Raw genomic sequence first — 22,065 nt, forward strand, 5'->3', positions numbered from 1 at the left:
AAAAATTCGCTGTACAAAAATGGCAAGGTTACTTCAGGTCACAGACATTAGCAATCGTTGTCAGATTTCAACACCCAGCCAATCACATGACGCAGGTGTCATGGTGAAGAAATACCAGCATCACCGAGGCTAGCGACCATGGAGGCGAACGCAAACCCAACCCCAACGGTGAGTCTATGCTTTCATATTTCTGTGGTATATTTTATTTTGCCCATGAGGTTTGATACATTATCTTAAAACTTGATTTAAAACACGGGTTTGGGCCGTTGTTAATCTTACACCATGTAATGCTAGCATATTAGTTCTCGCTAGAGACCCCCAGTCCCTCCCCCCTTCTCCTTCTCTTGGATGTCCCACACCCAATGTTCCTGTGTTTTATTTCAAAAAGAAATACCACTTGCGCCAAGTCTAGAATCTTTTAAGATAACTGATGGATGGCGACTTTCCGGGTTTTGTTTGTATGCTGTCTTAGGTGAGACCGAGACAGGCAGTCTTAGTAAAGTCGTAATTTTCCGGGAGATGCTACCGCTAATGACCGCAGTGAAGTTAGTTTCAAGTTGGATATTCGATATTCGAGCTCCGGGGAGTAAGCGGCGTTTAGCTCAAGGTTGATCCGATAGCGTTCATAAATCGGATCAACCTTGAGCTAAACGCATATTTACTTCCATAGGCCAGGAGGTAAAACACGAATGGACATCAGACAAATGATATGGCATTTGGGACCCAGCAGGGAAACACAGACAGAGGTGGGATAAAAACACAGGAAGGTAATCAGGGGAAACGGCTGAGATCAATCAAGAGGAGGACAAGACGACACAGGAACGAAATAAACACAGAAAACTCAAATCCTCAGATTGATCTGAGCAGCGTCTCATTCGGCTGCAGAACAGCATCGATGTCAGGCTGCTTGAAGAAAGCTGAACAAAATAAAATGTATTTTGAGCTTCATAAAATAAATGATTGTTTTGTTTTAGAATTTACTGGTTTCAGATCTTTTCTGATCTGGAAACTAAGGCCCCGTTTACATGACAACAATTTCAGGTGAAAATGGAAGAGTTTCGTTGTATTTGTACTGTACATTTACACGAAAATGGCGAATGTTTTCTCTGACAACGGCACAGATTGAGAAGGGGTTCCAGAGTGCGATGTTTCTGAAACGTACCGGTGTCTTGTAAACAGAATAAATGGATCTTTTCTTCCAGAGAATCCTCAACTCATGCTAGTATGACACATTTGGCACATTGGCTCTCTACAATCCACAGAAAAAACTACAGAAAATGCCAGATACCAGAGTAGTATTTGAGCTTCTGACTCTTATAAATCTAACTGCAGCTCACCAACACGGTGCTCATTTTATACCTTTGTAGTTAAATCTCATTCAGCTCCACTCGGTTAATTAGCGGATGTACGCGGTGAAGAAACACATCGAGGAGGCGACCTGGGAGAACAAGTCAGTGGTGGGATCACTTTGTAAACAATGTAGCCGATGATGAGGGAAAACTTTCGTTTATCCAAGCCTAGCACCAACTAGTGGCGTGGCAGGGGCATTACACCTTTTTGATTTATGCTGTTTCTGTGTAAACAAAGATTGTAATTAGAAAGTCTTCATGTAAACGTGTTAATAGAAACGAAACAAAGATTCCATTTTCATTGATCTTTGTCATGTACTCGGGGCCTAAAACTTCAGGTTGGTTCAGTTCTGATGAAGAAAGAACAACAAGAAACTGAACAAACTAGAACTGGACCAACCAGTCGTTGTCATGGAGACTAAATGGGTTCAGTTGCTCAGTATATTCATGATCTCAGATTTAATGAAATAAAAGGAAAGGAATGAATGTCTAATATTTGAGCAGATCTCTGTTCTACAGTAACAGTGGAATAAATTCACCTCTAAAGCTGAACTGAGCAGAAAACAGAGCAGACGGTCAGCAGGTGAGCCGAGGTTCAGAGAAAATCTCATCTGAGCCAAAATATCCCAACAATGTTCCAGTTCAAGTTTAGTTTTAATCTACTTCACTTTGTTTTTGTTCTGAGAGTCATATTATATTTGTTAAATGTGCAGAGTTCCTCTTGGTCTCTTAATTCTCACCTTTGACCTCATATAGACACATTTCACCACCTGCTTCGTTTCCAGTCTACTGACCTGAATTCACTGACCGAACCCAGCAGAAAATTTACTGGACTTTAACAATCACATCCTCTCCTCTCAGTTAGTTTATACTTTCTGTTTCCTTCCAAACAACACAAAAATGAATCTAAAATCTGTTCTACTTCACTCATTTATATATGTTTCATTATGTCTGTGTTTATTGTGATTATGTTGGAGCTGAGTGACTCCTTCCTCTGTGTGCTGCAGCTTTTCCCAGGTCGATCCTTGTAACAAGGCAGCCTTTTGCAGCTGGATTTTACAGTGAGGAAGAATAGTTGAGGCAGAGTCAGGTGGAAACAGCAGGAGTTTATTCATCAACAAAACATTTCACAGGTGAAACTGCAGGGTTAAATAGTCCCAGCTGTGATGGACCAAAACATCTTTTAAATCACAAGGTCTACCAGTTTACCAAAATTCACCTATTTAAAGAAAATACCTTTTACTAAATACAAACATTTCCACTTTTTTATAAACATTTTATGTTTTATCGTTACACCATAATGAAACACCACAAAAACCCATAAACGGTTTCAGTGGCCTCCAACAGAACCTATAAATAATGTCTGGACCGTTGGGGTAGTTTTTGTCCAAACACCCTGGAGACAGAAAGGACAGGTGAGTCACTTCTCATCAGCACTCCACACTTTACAGATTATGCACAAACATTTGCTCAGTTTTACCCACCAGTAGCTCTTTGCTCTGCATAACAGTTATCCTCCCTTCACAGGCAAATACCTCACTTCAATGAGGAGCAGCTGTGCAGACCACAGAACAACAGGCTACATGCTAATCACTAAGAATACTCCATTAATACAGTTAAAACTTCTCGTGTGCAAATTGTTATTTATGTGCAGATCTCTGCTTAAAGTGAAGTGCTAAATAAAGTGCTTGTTAATAAAGTGCAAAAAGTGTTTTTAAAGTGCTAAACAGTGACTTAAATACAAATAGTCCCAGTAATGAAGCTCTCTTCATTACAATCCTGTAAGAGATATATTTAGATCTCAATGGGACAAATCTGGTAAAATAAATGGTATAAGGACTGAACGCACATAGAGATATAGAGTCACATTCACACATTTACACACCGATACGCAGATCGGTAGACAGTTTGGGGTTAAATGCCCTGGGGCACATCGACATGAAGCAGGAGGAAGTTGGAGCCGAACCTACAGCCTTCAGAGAGCAAGACGACCACTCTACCCACACAGCCACAGTCGCTTAAATGTTATAATAATAATAATAATAATAATAATAATAATAGTTTTATTATATTATAATAATATAATATATATATTATATTATTATATAATATATTATATATAATAATATATATTATATATATTATTATATATTATATAATAATGATTATATATATTATATATATTATATATATATATATATATATATATATATATATATATATATATATATATATATATAATTATAATTATTATAATAATTATAATTATTATGATAATAATAATTATTATTATTATTTTAATAATAATTATGTTATAAGCTTACAAGAAAAACTGTTTGGTCTTGAAGAACTCTGACTTTATAACACATTAATTAACATTCAAAAAACGAAAGATAACCAAACAATTATAAATAAACCAAACTTATTTACATCCTAATCTAATTAACATTTTTTGTGATCTTGCAGTAATGTGCAAAAACATTTTTTTGTGGGTGAAAAATAATTAAATAAAAATAAGATGAAATAGTTATTTAAATTGTGTTGGCAGAACTAAACACCAATTTATTTTACCTTGAAATAATACAAAATTATGTTTCCCTCAATATAATCTGAGCTCAAGATTTTGCCAAATGTAAAACATAATAAAAATGTCATTTTGTGATTTTAAGTCTAGCTCATATCACTATTATTTTATTTATTTATTTAATTTTAAACTTCATCTTGGCTCAAACTTGGTTCTAATATTTATTTCTAGTTTAAACATCTATTAACCCCTGAATGATTTTTGGCATGTATTTTAAGTCTGAGTACCAAATTACTTACCAAGCTAAAGATTATTCATAATTACTCTTTGCTCCTCTGACTTGGATAATAAATCATTTCACCAGAAACATTTAATATCTATTATTCAGGTTTTTGTTATGATTTTTTAAAAGAAAATACAATCTGAACTCTGTTCCTGGTGTCGTTTCCAGCTCTGCATGAATCTGTCATTATGAAGACGTTTTAACAGAAACTGGTTCCTGCAGCAGAATCAACTTTTTCTAATCAAATAATCAGAATTTTAATGTCAGACTGAATTCAGGGTTTCTAACAGTGAACATCATGTACAGTTTTATTGTTTAATTACACTTCCGATTCAGATGCTTGTATTATTACATTACTGCAACATCAGTGATGATGAAAATATAATGTAAAATAATGTCAATGTTTCTCTGTAGTGCCTGTAGTTTTAGGTGATTATATTATTTTTATTCTCTTTCCTCTGGTTGCCATGCTGCTGTTTTCCTTTCTGAACTCATAATGTGACTGAATGAGGAAAGCAGAATAATAAACTGTGAATTAGAATAAAGGTGTTGGACTGATTATTTTTTACAGTGTTTGTGGCTCAACAGAGAGAAGTGGAGGACATGCAGTTGGAAATGGAACCACAGACCGCTGCGTTACAGACTGCTACCTGTTCATGGCGGATTGCCTCAGGACTGATTCTTAGTCTGATAACTGCGTCCTGTCAGACGGGCTCAACTGCTGATTATTAACACGCCTCCATAAAGCAAAACCCTAAAAACTATTAAACAGAAACTTTTTCAGAGTTTTATTAATGTTGGATCCATTCAGACGATGATTCACAGAGAAACTGATGAGGAAGATGAAATATATGAAACAGAGAGAAAAGGAACAGACCTTAAAATACTGCATGAAAAGTAAAGTTTATTTCTCCAGTTCACTGTTTTACAAACATTTCCACATGATAAATATTTTACATTTTCAGCAGATTATCTCCCTGATCAGCCACAGCGTTAAACCAGTGATAGATGAAGCAACAGAGACTGTTCTGGGATCAGTTCACTGTTTCTGTGAACTAAAGACGGTTGATGATCCGGTTGGACTGAAGGAAGCTGCTGGACCTGCTGCTGCTCGTTAGACTGGAAGAAACTGGAGTCACAGTTTCACAGTTTGAGCTGAAGAAAATGTCTCAAAGTGAGATTAGTTGGAGGTGAAAGAAGCTGCAGGAAAAAAATAACTCAAATTAAATAGAAAATATTCTAACTAAAGTTGTGTCAGTTCCTAGATCAGTTCAAATAGATTGAAAGTATTTCTGACTGGGACAAATGGACACATTTCTCTGATTTGGACTTTCTCAATGTATATCTGTGACCAGATGGCAGCAGCCTGTATTAATAAAAACAGAATGATTTGGGTCAGTCTGGTCACATCTGTAGATGAGGGAAGATTTTATTACTTTGATTTTACTGCACAGATCAGATTATTTAACTTTAAAGTGACAGAACTCTGGTAAAACTGAATCTGATGGATGTTTCCTAGAGTTTCATATAAAACAGTTCTCATTATGCAGATATATTGTTTATTGCAACATGTTCTACACATACACAACTAAATGGGTTTAAAAAGATCTGGATCAACATTTGAGTCTCTTCTCTCAGAGTTCAGACGTCTTTAAACGTGGAGTTTGTTCTCTCTGTGATTCTCTGCTGTTATTTAGGTTTCCTCCAGCACTTCAGTGTGTTTTCTTGGTTTATTGGTGATTCTGTGTCATCCTGAATGCAGGAACAGATTGTTCTTTGTTCATATAAGCCAACCTCTCCAGGATTTCCACCTGACCTCCAGAAAACACCTGCAGTGATTTTCCTGCTGGTTCCTGATCAGAACCGACTGAATGGAGGAAAAAAGTCTGGCTGGATTAGTTTAATTTGTTTTTCTGTGTGAATCTTGTTGGTCTGGTTCAGTTTGAACTCTGCAGGTTTTCTTTAAGGAAGTCTCAGTAAAAACTTCAATTGCTGCTGGAATGAGGAAGATCATGTCAGAGAAACACCCAGAGCAGGAATTTCATCAGACAAACGTCTGAAAGGCAGCAGCTCTGAAAACAGCAGCAGAGGTTTAACTACTAAAGATTAACTTGAGTTTTACTTTTCTATGATTTTTTAGTCGATGGGAAACATCTGGTTCTGATTTGAAAGGATTTTTTCCTTCCATCCAAACTTCACTGTGACGTCACTGAGCTTCAGTAGGTGAGTCAAATTAAACCAAATGATTCTCAGACATTTTAAAATATTTACCTCTAGAAATGTTGATGTGAATATTATGACCTGATTTTCAAAGTTCCCATGACAAATATCAATACTTGAAAAGAATGAAATACAGGAGTTATGTTCCTGTCAAAATCAGCCAATCTGATTCAGGTTTTATGTTTTTATTCCCTTCAGAGAACAGATTTTAGACACTTTCAAACCAAACAAGTTTTCATGTTTTAGTTTTATGAAACACAATTTGTCCATAATGTTGATATTTACATAAGCAAATCAGTCTCTTTGAAAGATTTATTTAATGCGAGATGTGATTTAGCCTTCAGAAAAAGTATTTAAATTAAATGAACTCAACAATATAATGAAGCAGTAATCTGATCAGGTTTATTGTTTCTTTTTATCAGTTACTTCCTTCTCCATCTGAACTTTCTTGTTAAACTGGTTTTGTGCTTTTGAACAGAGTCATAAACTTAAAGTAAAACCTTACATGGTAAAAACTGGGTTTTATTGATATTGATATCTGCCACGTTACACATTTGTTTTGACCCGACTCAGCCAGATTTGAAAGGTTCTCTGCTCTGACCAACAGATCCACTGTTGGTCAGTGTCATGATGGGTCTAATGGTTTTTGCCCACATGCAGAAACACTCAGATGGATGTAAAAGAGGATATTTATTGCAACAATACAAAATCAAACAATGAAACACGGCTAGGAGGATCCGCGGGTCGGAGTCCAGGTGCATCTGCACACAAGGGAAGAGAGGTTAGATGGCTTCACAGGGGGTGGAAAAAGGAGATAATTAATGGCCGAGAGCTCTGTTCTTACTTGAAAAACAGAGGATGATGGGTGGAGGTACGTGGTTCCAGATTGGGGAGAGAGCTGACGTAGGCTGGCTGGAGATGGACCAGACGTAGGAGGGTGGGCAGGTCAGATATGTCACCGCAGAGGAGCAGCAAAGCAGACAGCAGAGGCGTCACGGAACGGTTTCTTTCAGGACCGGTAGACTAGAGGAAACCAACCCCAAGGGCCTTGAAGGATTCCTGAAGGAGATTCACAAGAATATGGTGAGAGCCTGAATAAACTCTGAGCAAAACACAAGAGATCTTTAGAACAAACCCACTGTGGAGCTAGACTACCAAAAACTGGCAAACACTCTGGCAAAGTGTTGGCTGTCTGCTGCTCATATACTCCTCTGGATGATGATTCCTCTCAGGTGCAGGTAGTAGAGAGCCTGCAGGCACGCCCTCCCCAGCAGAGTGATCCAATGGCTCCCTCTGGTGGAGTGGCGAAGAACTGAAAAGGAAACCCAACTAATCCCCATAACCTGGAACCCAACAGTCAGAGAAGACATGACAGACTCCTTGACTCTGTATTTCTGTTCTCACCTTGCAAGGTTTTAATGCATTTCTTGATTGGACAATAGGTGTGAATCCCTGATTGTTATGCATCAGGGATTCCATGGAGCTCAAGCCAGATGGTCTATTTGTCTATTGTTAAGGACAGGGGGCTGTTCTTTCATGCTAAAGAGGGCAGATACGTCTTGGGTTGGGGAAGTAACAGTCTCCAGGATCAATGATCTCATTGTCGGACACAATCTAAAGCACAAAAGGGGTGAAGAGCACATTATAAAATTTTCCATTACACAGAGCCACAGCTAACAGCTAGCTCCTCTTCAGTAGCTCTAACCATAGACATAATATAAGGGTAGACGCCGCATTGGCCGCTCCGGTGCAGGAAATACGGCGGCCATCTTGGAGCGGTACACCCTCGTACTTTGCTGAACCAAAACAGCAGAAGATGCCTCAGTTCTGCTCGGCTTATTCGTGTTTAAATCTACGAACTGTTGATGTCAGGGACCGGGGGATAACTTTTCACAAGTAAGAATGACATATTATTGTTAGTATGTTGTGAATGTAATATTACTGTATTGTATTTATGCCCACCAGCGAAATGACAGCAAATGTTAGCTATCGGTCTTCAGCCGGAGATTTGATGACAGGAATATGTTTCAAACAGGCCTACTCACAATTTCAGTAGCTTTGGTTAATTATCATTATCAACAAATTTTAATCAAATTTGGAGTTTTATGTTCTTTGAAATATGAAGATCAAAAATAGTGAGTGCAACATTTTTCTGAATGCTCAGCTTAAGAAGGCAACAAGGATCTTAGTTTCAACCGTTGCCTTTTTATTTTTGCTTTGTTATAACCGTTATGAGCAGATCAGCCAGTACAAAATAACTTCAATGAACTCACTAAATGACAGTATATGAATAAAATAACATGGACCTCATTCGGACAATGTTTTTTGTGCACACACTCCCAGATATCACGTTTTTGTTTTAAAGGTTTCCAAAAGATAAAGAGATGAGGATGGTTTGCAGAAAGGCAGCACCAGAAAAAAGCTCTGCAGAACTGTCCTATTTCAAGGCTATTGTGTAAAAATGTAATAAACATGTAAATATTGTTGTCACAACAAATAAGTATGTGTGTATGTGTCTAATATATATATATATATATATATATATATATATATATATATATATATATATATATATATATATATATATATATACATATATATATATATATATATACATGTATATATATATATATATATATATATATATATTAGATTATCTGAATATATACATAATGTGTGTGTGAATAAATTGCATCTTTGGTTGTATCTTGCAAAACATGTCATACTTTAAAATATTGTATTCCACCAAAATTATTTAAATATGCTAAACTATACGTTCCTATCCATGCAGTTTTAATGGTTGTATGCCTAAAATTTAAATACGTGACAATGTGATAACTATTCAGCGTGTTATGATCGATTAAATCCGCTGATACGTCATTGTGCTGCTAAACACATAACGCTGAGTGGAGTGGTGGACCGCTCCAAGATGGCCGCCCTAAATCTCGTCAGCTCCAATAGACGAGAGCGGTCCATGAGGCGTCTATCCTTATATTATGTCTATGGTTCTAAAGGAGCCTGTGCCATTCAGCAGCTGTTGCTCCTCCTACACTTTGGACTTAACCATTGATCTAACAATAGTTGGGGGGGGGACATACTTTTTTTTTTCTTAGATGAATGACAGATTTACTTTGTTCTTTATTTCTATTGATTTTTTGGGGGGAGACAATTCTAGATTTTTCCAAGATTGGGGGGGGGGGTTCCGCCCCTCTTCCCCCCCGCTCCCCGCTCCCTCTCCACCCTCAACCCTCCTGGGACTTACGCTTATGGCCTCAGCAAGTCAAAGCTATCAAAAACCACCAGCAAAGATGATGAAGCAAAGAAACAGAAGCATCTTCAGTTACAAAGTGGAGGTTTAAATAGGGAGGCCTCTTCAGGGATTGGGGGAGCCATCAAGGGATGAGCCAATCAGCTCTGTTGTTCCCACAATGGAGTCAACTGACAGGAAGCTGTAACTATACAGAAAAGGCAAAAGGGAAAGAAAGAAAAACATACAAGACCACTGGCTGTAACACTTCCACCCTTAAAACCTAAACCAGAAGGTTACGGAACAAGAAAAGAGTTCCAACAAGCAAACTGTATAAGCCCTAGTCTGGATAAAGCATTTGCTCAGAAGCAGTGTTTAATGTTGTGATGGTAATTTAGCACCATGAAGGCCCAGCACATTAGATTGTGATTGTATTCTTAGCAGCTTACCATCATAAAAGATATCTTCTGTCAATACAGATGTACATACAAACACATATGTATACACACATATACATTTTTACAAACATTACACAGTACATATATACATCTACATAACAGCATAAGATTTTACCATTTTACATTCTGAGGCTCTTTTAAAGCTCACTAAGAAAGGACATAATTTAAAATCATCATTCAATTCATTCCACAGTTTCACACCAATAAGTGAAACACATCTAGACTCTACCTGGCTCTTCTCTTTTGCACATTCAAATATAAACAAAATATATTTTTAATCACTTTTGTTCTTGTCTTACTTCCTGGATCAAACATTACCAAATATGCAAATTAGGCAATGAAATCATCTAGTGGCTTAAAATATCCAATAGCAACTTTTGAAGAGTTGGCAACAGTCAAGACAGTCCACCAGATGGGAACAACAGCAGCATTCATCACTGATATCCATATGACCTTAGGGTGGATAAACCTAAACAAGTGCTCCTTCAACCTGTGACCTGCAGCTGATATCCCATGAAAACCAGACCACATCCAACTGGGATCAGCATGTTCACACTGTTTGCTGGTTCGATCCTGTTACCTCTGGTCATCCTTCTCCCTTACCCGGTTCCTCTTTTGTATTATAGACAATAAACTTAGTTGGAAGCCTCATATTGAATATATTAGAAATAAAGTTGCAAAAACTATTTGAATATTGTTTAAAATAAAAGATTTAATAAATGTTAAAGGCCTGCATATTATATATTCATCTTTGGTTTTGCCTTATTTGGGGAAATGCAAGTAAAACAACCATTGATATTTTAGTTAAGTTGCCAAAAAAAGCGCTGAGGCTTATTAATAAAGTAGGACATTGTGACAGAAACAGTCTGAGATGTTTTCCTTTATTATTTTGGGAATAATCTTTCTCTCTCCAGAATGATGGACTTCATATAACTCTGAAATGAAACCTTAACTTTCTCCAACAACAGCAGACCAAAAACCTTTTACAGAGCTGATTGAATTTGCTCTAGGTTATTTTTATATGATTGAAGTTAGAATTAAAAAAGATGTTGGAACTGAGTGAAACCAGGCTCTTCTTATGATGTTCATAATAAAATGTTATTATTATACAGTAGAAAGTTCTGCTGTCTTTTCCATTGACCATAGTTATTACCGTCATACAGTCTGTTTTTTGCAACAAAGATGCAATTTAATGTTATCGTGTTTTTTTGTAATTCCTCTACAAATCTGTGTTTTAGGTGATTTCTGAGTGAAATCCTGAATTGGTGACAACATGGCAACAGGGACGTTTGGTGAGTCAACTTGAACAAACAGCATGTTTTGGCAAGGTTTTTTGTACTTGTATCTGAATTCAAATACAAAGCTTTGGATTCAGATGCATTTACCTGGAAAAGCAGATGCAAAATGCAAAAATTTAGTCTGCAGGACATTGAAGTCAGTTTGAAGACTTTGTGTGAGCTGTCAGGATCTCAAAGTGTTGCTTTGAGTTAGTTTATTCTGTGTTTCTTAGTCCCTTTCTTTGATTAGGTCAGTCTTGTTTCTATTGTTCTGTAGTTCAGTTCTTCCTAGTGACTCTAGTTTGTTTATTTCTTATGTTTAGTTACTCTTTAGTTTTAGGTTTATTTCCTGGTTCCTTCGCCTCCTGTGCCATTCTCTCTAAAAATGAGTAAAACATAAATGGTATTATAGGACACGTAAATTAGAATGCCAAAATTAAATTGGTGCTGGATGGTTGTAGTCTTTCAAGAGCAGATATAATTTGAATGGTTTTAACATTTAAACTAGATTTGAAGGACTCTGTATAGAGATAAAGAGGTGTGAATGTACAAGGCACTTGCATTACATAAGAGTAACTTATGTGTCAGTATTTCCCAAACCCCTTAAGACAGCTCATTAGAATGGTTGTCACCTGGACAAACATTTCTTAGCTTCAGTAAGAACATGGACCATCATGCATCACTAGGTATTTCTCTTCTGAGTAGCCAAAAAGCAGATTATACTGCATCAGCACCACCTGGCTCTGGTTCCCCAGGACCACATCCACTCCGCATATCTGAAATCTGAGATGGGAAACCAGTCATTAGTTATTCACCTGTCTTCCTCCAGAATGCATCTGCCCACCCAGCTGTACAATACAGGAGAATCCCTGTCCATATTAATAACAGAACACAGAGAAATTAAATGCAATGGACCAAATTCAAACCTGAGATTTATCCCATCTAAAGCAACCTCAAATTGCAGAATTATCTACCACCAAGTCCCTTAAACTGGCTCTGCTACACATAAGATCTGTATCAGCAAAAGGACTTTTAGTTGATGACTTAATCACTAAGCTTAATACTCGTAATTCTGAAATGACGACAAGGCTTCCTTGCCAGTGTCGTCATTGAATCAAATGTTTTATGAATGTTTACCACAAGAAATTATTGAATGAGAGAAAACAGCCACTTCCAACATATTTCTGCAGCCTTGCTGAGCTCCTCTCCTGGCGTTTCTTCGTCAGCCTCTCCAACTTGCTCCTCATCTACAGCCTCTTGTGGCATTATTTACCTCTTCTGGGGTAAATAATGAAATCAGTCTCAGTAACTTGTTGATCTACCACGGTCTTGCTGTATCGCCTCTTTAATTGACGCCCATGTCGGTCCGATGTTGTGGCGTTTACCTCGCAGTGACCCATATTCAGCGCTGGAACCCAGTCAGGATTGAGCTCATCCATTTCATACGTCGGTTTGGACATATCAGCACACACATCAGTATTAAAGCTGTAAATTTGATAACACTAGTAAAATAGTTTACTTCACAAAAATGTAATAACCTCGATGTCCACTGACAAAACTCAGACTATGCTACATAAACAATATTAGCCTGAGCTAAACAAGGTTGACCCACTTAAATGAACAACAGAAACTGATCATGAGAACACCCGGACAAAATCATAGCAAAATAAATTATGACACAACACTAACAAAGCGAATTTAGACACCAGAATGGAAATGTCTGGAGCAAACTTGTAGGTATCTGGGGATTTTGGAGAAGATGATATCAGGACGTCTCAACCGCGGACACCCAGGACATTCGTCTTCTTCTCGTTAGCTCCGATAGCTTAGCCTCCTCTCGTTGTTTCCAAGCAGGAAAATAGTGAAACGAAAGTCCGTTTTCCATCTTTTTACCATTTCAGTAGTGTGATCGGACATTACAGACAATAACCAGCAAGTTCGTCCCATAGCTAAAATATCTGTGAGACAGTCGTTTTTGTCGGTGGCAACAAAGATGGCGCTGACACCCCTCCGACTAGAGCAGTGACGTCACACTCCGAAGCCTAATAACGTGACTTGCAAATTACGCGTTTCTGTCATAGACATAATATAAGAGTAGACCCCGCATTGGCCGCTCCGGCGCAGGAAATACGGCGGCCATCTTGGAGCGGTATACCCTCCTACTTTGCTCAATCAAAACAGCAGAAGATGCCTCAGCACTGAGGGATGTTGTTGTTCTGGTCGATGGATTATTGATGTGAGGGCTCCACAGACAACATTTCACAAGTAAGATGGACATATTATTGTGTATATATTGTGATTAGAATATTACTTTACTGTATTTATGTCCACCGGCGAGATACCAGCTAATATTAGCTACAGTGCTTGGTGTAATACGGGTTCAGCCCCGATATGAAGGCTAACTGAGATTCTGTACATCTAAAAAAATTAATTATTCTCTAACATTGACTTAGACTATCTGACACAAGGGCCTATATTAGAAATGAAACAATATAACATATTATAAAACTTATGTGTTATAACATTCACTGGCAAAGTTTACACAGGTGGTAAAGACTATTATTTATATTCTTTCACTCTGTCAAAGTAAGATACATCCTAAATCTTCCATTTTTGTTTTGAAAGTTTCCTAAAGACACGATGTGAGGAAGAAGAGGGAGAAATCTATAAAGAGAGACGGATTCACTGCAGCACGGATGGATCACATCAGATTTTGGACTCGTCGGCTGAAAAAAAAAAAAAAAAAAAAAAAAAAAATATATATATATATATATATATTCAGTATTAATCATTATTTATTTGTGCCATTATTAAACTTTATTTATTTGTGTTTGTATAGTTATATAAATATATATTGATATTACTAAGTAATTTATTAAATAAATTATGAACGGCTGTGTGCTTTGTAATATGCTCTTCATACATTGATATCAGAATATTCCATTCCTATTCTATTGTTATAGCCACTAAACATATTTAAATATGATGAACTATGTATTAAAAACACTTAAAAAATACAATTGTTTATAAATGTAGCTTTGATAGATGTTTGAATATGGTTTACAGTAACAAAAAAGTGTGTTATGATCGATCAAATCCGCTGATACGTCATTGTGCTGCTAAACACATAACGCTGACTGGAGTGGTGGACCGCTCCAAGATGGCCGCCCTAAATCTCATCAGCGACTATAGAGCTTTGGAGTTGACGTCACAGGATATGACGTTTTCGTCGCTCGGCGCCATGTCTGGGGTCCACAGACCAAAACAAACTATTCAGAACACCGGTGTTTTCATTGTGTTACCAACCGCAGTACAGTTGTTTTCAAGTTGGATACTGGATAAACCGAGCTCCACGGAGTAAGAGACGTTCAGCTCAAGGTTGATCCGATTTATGAACGCTAATTTCGGCCAGCTGTTCTTAAGTCTCTCCACAAGCGCTCGGAGTTTCACATTGCTGCTGTCAATTTCCGAACACTCCTGTGCATAAATGCTTTGTCTTGTGACCAACTGATACCAAAAAGTGGACATTCATGCTATTACACGAGGCACACTATCTTCTATTAAAATTTTAAGTCATATTCAATAATTTTAATATTAAATGTTTTCTTCAGTAGCTTCCAAATTGTGTCCCATTAACTCAATCTGCTTGAAATTGTTCTACTAGATTGTATAAATGAGGCACACTCACCTTTATTACATTTGAACACCTTTTATATATTTTTTAGCTATTTCTGCAGTCAAAATGTTTTATTTTTCTTAGCTTGTAGGTCATGTAACCTATTAACTCAAAATCTGTGTACAATTATTCTATTAAACTATAGATTAGGCATATTTTTATTCCATTTTGACCCCGTTTTTATTTTTTAACCAGAATTATATTAAAAAAAAAAGAAAATTCATAAAATGTATTACTTCAGAAGATCATCACTTGTTACCCGTAATGTTCAATTGCATAAAATTCTAGGCCAGGATCTATGTCATTACATGTTCACTTACCTGAAATATGTTAAATACAACAAATATTTATCAAAGTGTGGTCTATTTCATAAAATTTGTCACCTTTATTGTTTAATTACACATTAAATGTTTAAAGATGGGCTCTTTCATCTGGTTTGTGTCATGATGTGGCGGTGGACACAAATGCAGCAGGCAGTGGACTTACTTTATGTGGATGTAGAAACAAGGCTGATCTAACAATAAGAACTAAGGAACACAGAGCAAGAGAAACTAGAAGATCTAAACAAAGAAATAACCCAACTAGAATGACACAGAAAGATACAGACTCAGACATGGAACAATAACTGAACCTATGGTGATCAAATTAAGAAATAAACATTACTAGAAACCCTGCAGGGAGGCTTAAATAAGAAATAACTAGAAGGATAAAATAGAATAGTCATTAAAGAAGGCTTGACATGGACTCAGACAAACAAGGAAAAGCAATAATATTATTCTAACTACACTAAATACCATGAACCACTTAAGCGAATTGAAACACAAAGTTAATAAAATGAAAAGCAAAACAAACCCAAAAACCCAGTGTCTTGACAGATGTCTGATTATATAATTGTTTACTTTAATCACATAAAATATTTATTTAAAAATATCTCATTACATGTATGTTTATTACCTGAATATTTAAATATCAAATTGTTACTTAAAATGTGATTCTTTTCTTCACGTTTACATGCAACTTGAAGTGCTTGAATCAAACGATTCATGAATGTTTAATACATTAAATTATTAAATGAGAGAACAGCCACTTCCAACTGTATTTCAACACAAATGGTTCCTGTTCCTCTTCAGTCTGCAGCCTTGCTGAGCTCCTCTGCTGGGGTTCCTTCCTCCTCAGCCTCTCCAACTTGCTCCTCTTCTGTTGCCTCTGCTACTGTGTTTTCATTATTTATCTCTTCTGGGGTAAATAATGAAATCAGTCTCAGTAACCTGTTGATGGTTTTGCTGTATCGCCTCTTTAATTGACGCCCATGTCGGTCCGATGTTGTGGCGTTTACCTCAGTGACCCACATTCAGCACTGGACCCCAGTCAGGATTGAGCTCATCCATTTCATACGTCGGTTTGCCTTTAAGAGGACATATCAGAACACATCGCTATTAAAGCTGTAAATTTGATAACACTAGTAAAATAGTTTACTTCACAATATTGTAATAACCTCGATGTCCACTGACAAAACTCGGACTATGCTACATAAACAATATTAGCCCGAGCTAAACAACAGAAACTGAACGTAAGAACACTCGGACAAAATCATAGAACAATATTGTGACACAAAACCAACAAAGCAAATTTAGACACTCACCAGAAAGGAAATGTCTGGAGGAAACTTGTAGGTATCTGGGGATTTTGGAGAACGTGATATCAAGACGTGTCACCGCTGATACCAGGACATTCGTCTTCTTTTCGTTAGCACCGATGGCTTAGCCTCCTCACGTTGTTTCCAAGCAGGATAATAGTGAAACCAAAGTCCGTCTTATATCCTTTTACCGTTTCAGTCGTGTGATCGGACATTACAGACAATAACGTAGCAAGTTCGTACCATAGTTAAATTATTTTAAGTAACTTGGATTGAAAAAATCTGCGAGACTGTTTTTTTTTTATACTGCGAGACTGTTGTCTATGGACCCCTAAGATGGCGCTGATACCCCTCCGACTAGAGCAGTGACGTCACGCTCCAAAGCTCTATAGAGCTGTAACTTGGATTTTTTCAATCCAAGTTACTTAAAATAATTTAACTATGGTACGAACTTGCTACGTTATTGTCTGTAATGTCCGATCACACGACTGAAACGGTAAAAGGATATAAGACGGACTTTGGTTTCACTATTATCCTGCTTGGAAACAACGTGAGGAGGCTAAGCCATCGGTGCTAACGAAAAGAAGACGAATGTCCTGGTATCAGCGGTGACACGTCTTGATATCACGTTCTCCAAAATCCCCAGATACCTACAAGTTTCCTCCAGACATTTCCTTTCTGGTGAGTGTCTAAATTTGCTTTGTTGGTTTTGTGTCACAATATTGTTCTATGATTTTGTCCGAGTGTTCTTACGTTCAGTTTCTGTTGTTTAGCTCGGGCTAATATTGTTTATGTAGCATAGTCCGAGTTTTGTCAGTGGACATCGAGGTTATTACATTATTGTGAAGTAAACTATTTTACTAGTGTTATCAAATTTACAGCTTTAATAGCGATGTGTTCTGATATGTCCTCTTAAAGGCAAACCGACTTATGAAATGGATGACCTCAATCCTGACTGGGGTCCAGCGCTGAATGTGGGTCACTGAGGTAAACGCCACAACATCGGACCGACATGCGCGTCAATTACAGAGGCGATACAGCAAAACCATCAACAGGTTACTGAGACTGATTTCATTATTTACCCCAGAAGAGATAAATAATGAAAACACAGTAGCAGAGGCAACAGAAGAGGAGCAAGTTGGAGAGGCTGAGGAGGAAGGAACCCCAGGAGAGGAGCTCAGCAAGGCTGCAGACTCTGAAGAGGAACAGGAACCATTTGTGTTGAAATACAGTTGGAAATGGCTGTTCTCTCATTTAATAATTTAATGTATTAAACATTCATGAATCGTTTGATTCAAGCACTTCAAGTTGCATGTAAACGTGAAGAAAAGAATCACATTTTAAGTAACAATTTGATATTTAAATATTCAGGTAATAAAACATACATGTAATGAGATTATATTTTTAAATAAATATTTTATGTGATTAAAGTAAACAATTATATAATCAGACATCTGTCAAGACACTGGGTTTTTGGGTTTGTTTTGCTTTTCATTTTATTAACTTTGTGTTTCAATTCACTTAAGTGGTTCATGGTATTTAGTGTAGTTAGAATAATATTATTGCTTTTCCTTGTTTGTCTGAGTCCATGTCAAGCCTTCTTTAATGACTATTATATTTTATCCTTCTAGTTATTTCTTATTTAAGCCTCCCTGCAGGGTTTCTAGTAATGTTTATTTCTTAATTTGATCACCATAGGTTCAGTTATTGTTCCATGTCTGAGTCTGTATCTTTCTGTGTCATTCTAGTTGGGTTATTTCTTTGTTTAGATCTTCTAGTTTCTCTTGCTCTGTGTTCCTTAGTTCTTATTGTTAGATCAGCCTTGTTTCTACATCCACATAAAGTAAGTCCACTGCCTGCTGCATTTGTGTCCACCGCCACATCATGACACAAACCAGATGAAAGAGCCCATCTTTAAACATTTAATGTGTAATTAAACAATAAAGGTGACAAATTTTATGAAATAGACCACACTTTAATAAATATTTGTTGTATTTAACATATTTCAGGTAAGTGAACATGTAATGACATAGATCCTGGCCTAGAATTTTATGCAATTGAACATTACGGGTAACAAATGATGATCATCTGAGGTAATACATTTTATGAATTTTCTTTTTTTTTTAATATAATTCTGGTTAAAAAAGGGGTCAAAATGGAATAAAAATATGCCTAATCTATAGTTTAATAGAATAATTGTACACAGATTTTGAGTTAATAGGTTACATGACCTACAAGCTAAGAAAAATAAAACATTTTGACTGCAGAAATAGCTAAAAAATATATAAAAGGTGTTCAAATGTAATAAAGGTGAGTGTGCCTCATTTATACAATCTAGTAGAACAATTTCAAGCAGATTGAGTTAATGGGACACAATTTGGAAGCTACTGAAGAAAACATTTAATATTAAAATTATTGAATATGACTTAAAATTTTAATAGAAGATAGTGTGCCTCGTGTAATAGCATGAATGTCCACTTTTTGGTATCAGTTGGTCACAAGACAAAGCATTTATGCACAGGAGTGTTCGGAAATTGACAGCAGCAATGTGAAACTCCGAGCGCTTGTGGAGAGACTTAAGAACAGCTGGCCGAAATTAGCGTTCATAAATCGGATCAACCTTGAGCTGAACGTCTCTTACTCCGTGGAGCTCGGTTTATCCAGTATCCAACTTGAAAACAACTGTACTGCGGTTGGTAACACAATGAAAACACCGGTGTTCTGAATAGTTTGTTTTGGTCTGTGGACCCCAGACATGGCGCCGAGCGACGAAAACGTCATATCCTGTGACGTCAACTCCAAAGCTCTATAGACCCTTTTCACAGTGACGTCAGACAATGGCCGCCATAACTCAAACCTGGGTATCTTTACTTCCGGTGTGATTTTGCCTTGGGAACCAAGCTGAAAAATTCCCGCATTCTCATAATCTTAAGGATATAATAAAAGGTAAGTTTAATAATAACAGCATTTAAGTGTTAGATAGCTGTTATTAATTATTGTAAAATCATCATTCTCTAACTGTGTATAAAATAAACAGCCTCCGATTGGAGAGTAAACCACCTAGCAGCAGCTTTAGCCACATTTAGGAAAAAATATACTCTCTGTCAGCGCTGTAACGTTTAGAGGTTCACTTTCTGTATTTTATAAAACAGTGTTTACGTGTTAGATAACCGTTATTAGTCATTGTCAATTTACCATTCTCCAACCAGCCTCCGATCATGAGTAAACCAGCTAGCAGGAGCTTTAGCCACAGTTAGGAAACACCGCCGCCTGTCAGTGATGTAACGTTTAGAGGTTCATTTTCTGTATTAATGGAAAATAAAGGACATAAAAATAACTTTAATCTGATTACTGGATTTGAAATACGAGCTCGTTAGATTATTCGTTACCGGAAAAAGTGGTCCGATTAGAGGACGGCATTACAAAGCAGCGGCGGCACCGGACATCTCTGCTTATAACAAACAAACCCCTATTTTATGGGATGAGTGGCAACTCCAGTCTATAATTTAAGAATCTGATCAAGATTAGAGCCTAAAACGTTATAGTTCAAAAACAGTAAAAAGTTCTGGTTAAGGAACAGTTATGTCACGTAGTTAGCAGCTAACAAAATTCACTAATGCTAAGCTAACGGTTACGCAAAACAAAAATACCTACCTTCATAGTCAAACAGGTTTTGTTCGGTGAAGAATTTCTAGCCTTTGTCTAATTTAGATTTTGTTGTCAGAGAAAATTGGTTTGCAAATCGTGATCTATCTTCAAATCTTATTTTAGGCAAATGTTTTAGAGACTGTGTAAACTCCATGCTCCGGTGTTCTGTCTGATCAACATATGCTGTCAGATATATACATATATAAATATAAATATCAAAATCTCTCTTTCTATATATATGTCTCTATATAGATATATATGTGTCCATTTTACATATATATATATGAAATAGACAACTTTATCATTACTTACTATGTACACCGGAACTAAGGATACACAGCTTCGAGCCAAAACGGAGGTTGTGTGGCGTCATGTGAAAAGGGTCTATAGGCGAGAGCGGTCCATGAGGGTCTATCCTTATAAGTATGTCTATGGTTTCTGTTACTCCCCCTCTTCCCCCTCCCCCCACCCTTCACTCGCACGCGGCGCTCTGAGACATGCGCAGTTGTTTCCTCTTAGCGGCAGAAGATGGTCTAATCGTCAGTAATATAATAGCGCTGCATAAATAGTAAGAAATCCGATGGCCACAGCTAACTCAGCAGCGCTTCGCTTTCACAGACGGTGGAGACAACGTCTAACTTTTTTCGTCACTTAGAAAAGAAGGTCAAAGAAGGTAAGATCCGTTGACATGATGTTAGCAAAGCTAGCTGTACAGAGACACATAAGAATTTGTGATGAAAAAAAGTCACTCACTGTCTGAATTATTGTGCGGAGATGTTAACTGACTTGTCGCATATATGGGACAACACTGTGTCCAAAAGTCTGCAATATAGTGATGTGACATTCAGGAACAGTACGATTCATCTGCTCGTCTCTTTACTTATTAGATAGGACTGGAGTGTCACTGAGAGCCGTTGTTCTATCAGATAGCCATATGCTGTCAGAATAGCATACATGCTGTGAGTACCATGCCTGTGCATTAAGAAGTCCGACAGTCAGAGGAGTTGTCAGTTCACCATACACAACAAGTTATGACGAAAATAAGTCATTAAATTGTTTTCCATGATAACTTTATAGATATACATGCATTGTCGTTTTTTCAAATTGTTTTAAACAATCCCAAAAGAAGAAAATATAAATATATTAATAACAAATTATTTAAGTTTACATATATTTATTTTACTCATACTGCACAGAAAATAATACCCATCCCACAAAAGTGCTAAAATAAAGTTAAATGTACAAAATAGCTTAAATTCTTGAACTTTAAAGAGCAATAGTCAATATTACGCAGCTCTGCTGTTTTACACTGTCAGCACCGGAAGTCACATTAACGTAGAGGTTCCCAAACTATGGGGCGCCCCCTCCAGGGGGTCGCCGTGCCATTGCAGCCGGGGGGGGGGGGGGGGCGCTAGAAGCGGTATAGATGAAAAAAAACACACAAAAAAAAACTGCCATGCTAAGCCCTTTAAGAGGCGGAGCTTAGAGCACCGGTGAGCAGCATCCAGACGAAAAAAGGGAGAGAAGGGAAAGAAGCTGTAAACCAGGGGTCCCCAAACTTTTTCCTGCGAGGGCCACATAACTGTTCCCTTTTCTGGTCGGGGGCGGTCTTAGTTTTTCGAGAAAGAAACTTTAGAAAAGTTTTGTTGATGGGGGGGTGGGGAGGGGGGGGGGGGCTGGATTACTGCCGACGACATATTCGCGTTTGTAGATAGATTTTTACCCAGAATGCAAATGGAAAAAACCG

General features: G+C 37.2%; 1 protein-coding gene and 1 long non-coding RNA gene across 2 annotated transcripts in view; one reads left to right on the top strand and one right to left on the bottom strand.

Moving 5' to 3' along the window:
• Positions 1–6,173: 6,173 nt before the first annotated feature.
• Positions 6,174–22,065, top strand: part of LOC106913819 (uncharacterized) — a 28,244-nt gene continuing 12,352 nt past the window's right edge. The window contains exons 1-2 of the mRNA XM_088008575.1: positions 6,174–6,379; positions 11,320–11,373. Of these exons, the coding sequence (XP_087864701.1) occupies positions 11,355–11,373 (19 nt within the window). The 5' untranslated portion in view covers positions 6,174–6,379; positions 11,320–11,354. The remainder of the gene's footprint in view (positions 6,380–11,319; positions 11,374–22,065) is intronic.
• On the bottom strand, positions 15,400–17,044 carry LOC148157563 (uncharacterized). Its single transcript, XR_015764221.1, has 2 exons — positions 16,677–17,044; positions 15,400–16,439 (listed from the first exon to the last, which is right to left on the bottom strand). It is a non-coding gene; the product is annotated as an uncharacterized LOC148157563 (long non-coding RNA).

This window comes from Poecilia mexicana, unplaced genomic scaffold (assembly GCF_051168715.1).
Source record: "Poecilia mexicana isolate PSO_F unplaced genomic scaffold, ASM5116871v1 scaffold_9, whole genome shotgun sequence".
Taxonomy (NCBI): Eukaryota; Metazoa; Chordata; class Actinopteri; order Cyprinodontiformes; family Poeciliidae; genus Poecilia; species Poecilia mexicana.